Source organism: Epinephelus moara, chromosome 24 (genome assembly GCF_006386435.1).
Source record: "Epinephelus moara isolate mb chromosome 24, YSFRI_EMoa_1.0, whole genome shotgun sequence".
NCBI classification, from domain to species: Eukaryota; Metazoa; Chordata; class Actinopteri; order Perciformes; family Serranidae; genus Epinephelus; species Epinephelus moara.
In genome coordinates this window covers 12,830,028-12,833,031 of record NC_065529.1, presented here as the reverse complement: position 1 = coordinate 12,833,031, position 3,004 = coordinate 12,830,028, and the positions used below count along the sequence as shown (strand labels likewise).

The 3,004-nt window shown below is 36.0% G+C and overlaps 1 protein-coding gene across 3 annotated transcripts in view; it reads left to right on the top strand.

The window, feature by feature from the left end:
- Positions 1-3,004, top strand: part of ap4m1 (adaptor related protein complex 4 subunit mu 1) — a 19,465-nt gene that overhangs the window by 13,747 nt on the left and 2,714 nt on the right. For all 3 annotated transcript variants that reach the window (XM_050038995.1, XM_050038996.1, XM_050038994.1), the window contains exons 13-14: positions 824-868; positions 1,164-1,214. In XM_050038995.1, coding sequence (XP_049894952.1) covers positions 824-868; positions 1,164-1,214 — 96 coding nt within the window. The remainder of the gene's footprint in view (positions 1-823; positions 869-1,163; positions 1,215-3,004) is intronic.

Genomic DNA, 3,004 nt, shown 5'->3' with positions numbered 1-3,004 from the left:
GGTCGCTATGGACGCGGAGCTTGCTGTTTCTGTAGGTACACATTTCCTGGGGACACCTGCACATCTCGGCTGTGCCCCCTCCATTGTGATTGGCTAGAGCGCAGCATCGTTCAAACTCAAAGCCCCGCCCTCCCCCCCTCTCTAGTCGTCTTTCACACAGGGCTGCCGACAGATTCTACAATGTAGATTGCAGAATCTGTCTTGAGAGATTACTGACTGACAGGCTCTGATTGTTATTCTATGTATCTGACAGCAGTAATGAAAGGATCCTACAGAGACAGAGTTTTGTGTTAATGAGTAAGATCCTTTTTGTTTAACCACCACTCTGCTTCTGCATTTTGGATCATCTGGATTTTTATTAAAGGTTTCTTTGAGAGGCCCAAGAACAAGACAGTAAAGTCTGTGTGAGATAAAAGCATGAACAAGTTTCTCTGTGTCTTCTTTAGACAAAAGAGGTGGCACATGGGCAATATTTCTGAGATGGAAAAATGCATTTTAGGTTTCTCACTTGAGGTCACAGTCAAAGACAACATCAAGGTTTCAAGTAGGTCTTGGTCCCGTTGTTTTGGTGTGTTCACACCTGCACTGAGGGGGCAAACCAACTGGAGTTCGATTAAACCGAACCAAACAGGGCAGGTGTGAAAGCACTCTGAGACATGAACCAGGTTAGAACTGTGTCTGAAATGTTCTGATGGGTTTTGAGCTGGTTTAGAGAGATCCTGTGATCAGTGGTGTCGAAACCTGCACTAATATCCTGAAGGAAAAAAATCTTTCCTTCATCAAGTTTCATTCTAAGATGGTTGTTGTTGTTGTTGGTCTGCAGGCTGCTGATGTACCTGAAGCTTCGCTGTGATCTGCCCCCAAAGAGGTCAGTTTTTATTTCATCCAGTGGAGAACAAACATCCTCACAAACTTCAGTTTTCTCCACTAAACTGTAGGATTAAAAACATGTCCTCACACCAACCAACAGGTGGTTCTGGTGTGTTTTAATATTTCTGGTGTCTGAGTGATGTTGAAGAGAGTAAATTAAAAATACAAACACTCCCAGCAGTGTGACAGGTGATCTGTGAGCACTTAGTGTCAATAAACATATTGAGGATTAGTAGATGACAGCGCTGATGATGATGATGATGATGATGATAATGATGTCATTGTTTTTGCAGCGCTGCCATCAACGTCTGTGCCACCATCCCTGTTCCCAAAGGCTCTGTGAGGTGAGACGCTCCCTTTCAAATGTTTGTTATGGAAATCAATCCGTATGCAAACAAACTCTCTGTGACCTCACAGCCTGCGTCGTTATTTGAATATGACTCTGCTGTTGTCTCTGTAGCCTTCATCTCACTGATTGAGTCCATTATAAAAACCCATTACCAGCAGTAAAAAAATAAAAAGGATGAAAAATCAGCACGTGACGAAAAAAGATCCTAAGAGTCATTATGAGGAACTTTATTAAAATAATGACGATATCACAAAACAATGACTGAGTATCTCAAACTAACCAGAAACTTTGTTCTTTATTTTGCATTTTGTGATGAGTAAGTCATTATTTTAACAAAGTTTGTCATTATTTTGAAGAACTAAGTCATTATGTTAAGAGAATGAGTCATTATTTAGACAAAGTTATTGTTTAGAAATACTATCTCATTATTTTGAGACATTGAGTCGTTATGTTAAGATGTGAAGTCAGACACTAACTAATTATTTGGAGATACGACATAATATAAGGCATTAAGTAATTATTTGAGATACTGAGTCACTTTCAGATACTTAGTCATAATTTTGACATACTTACTCATTACATGGAGATGCTATGTCATTATTTAGACGGAGTTATTGTTCAGAGATAGTATTTCATTATTCTGAGATACAAGTCATTTTAGATACTAATAATTATTTCAAAATGCTACGTCAATATTTTGAGAGACTGAGTCATTACTTTGAAATAAGAAGTCATCTTTTTATGAAGTGGTTTGAAAATAGTCATCATTTCGATTGTTATTTTTAGACACTGAGTCATTATATTTAGATGCAAAGTTACTGTTTTGAGATACTAAGTCATTATTTAGACAATGTTTCTCATTATTTTGAGGTACTAAGTCATATTTAAATACTAAGTCCTTATTTCGATACATCAAGTCTTTATATTAAGATAATAACTCATTATTTTTTATTTTATCTTTTTTTTTTTTTTTAACTCATTATTTTGAGATAAGAAGTCATTTAGAGACAGGTGAGTCATTTTGTTGAAAAAGTTTCTCGTTATTTTAAAGTACTAAGTCCACGTCTAAGTACTCATTATATGGAGATAAGACGTAATTTCTTTTTAGACACTAAGTCTTTATTTTGAGATACTGTGTTATTCCTTTGAGGAAGTTTTTCAGTGTGCATTTTATGATGGCTCAACTATGTGAACATGAAGTCAGTTCCTGGTCTCTGTGATCAGGAAATAAAAACTGTGTCTGTTGTTTAGAGTTTGGCTCAGTTTTTAAAAGTAACCACATTTACAAAGTAGGAAGTGTCACAGGTGAGCAGAAAGAGGTGCTGCTCATTTGTTATTGAAAGTCATGTAAATTTAAATCAATGATGGGTGGAAGGCCAGGTGCTCCGCTTGTCTGCTGTAGTTATCATATACTGTAGGTTTCATATACTGTAGGTATCATATACTGTAGGTATCATATACTGTAGGTTTCATATACTGTAGGTATCATATACTTTAGGTTTCATATACTGTAGGTATCATACTGTAGGTTTCATATACTGTAGTTATCATATACTGTAGCTTTCATATACTGTAGTTATCATATACTGTAGGTTTCATATACTGTAGTTATCATATACTGTAGGTTTCATATACTGTAGTTATCATATACTGTAGGTTTCATATACTGTAGGTATCATACTGTAGGTTTCATATACTGTAGGTTTCATATACTGTAGGTATCATTTACTGTAGGTTTCATATACTGTAGGTATCATATACTGTAGGTTTCATATACTGTAGATA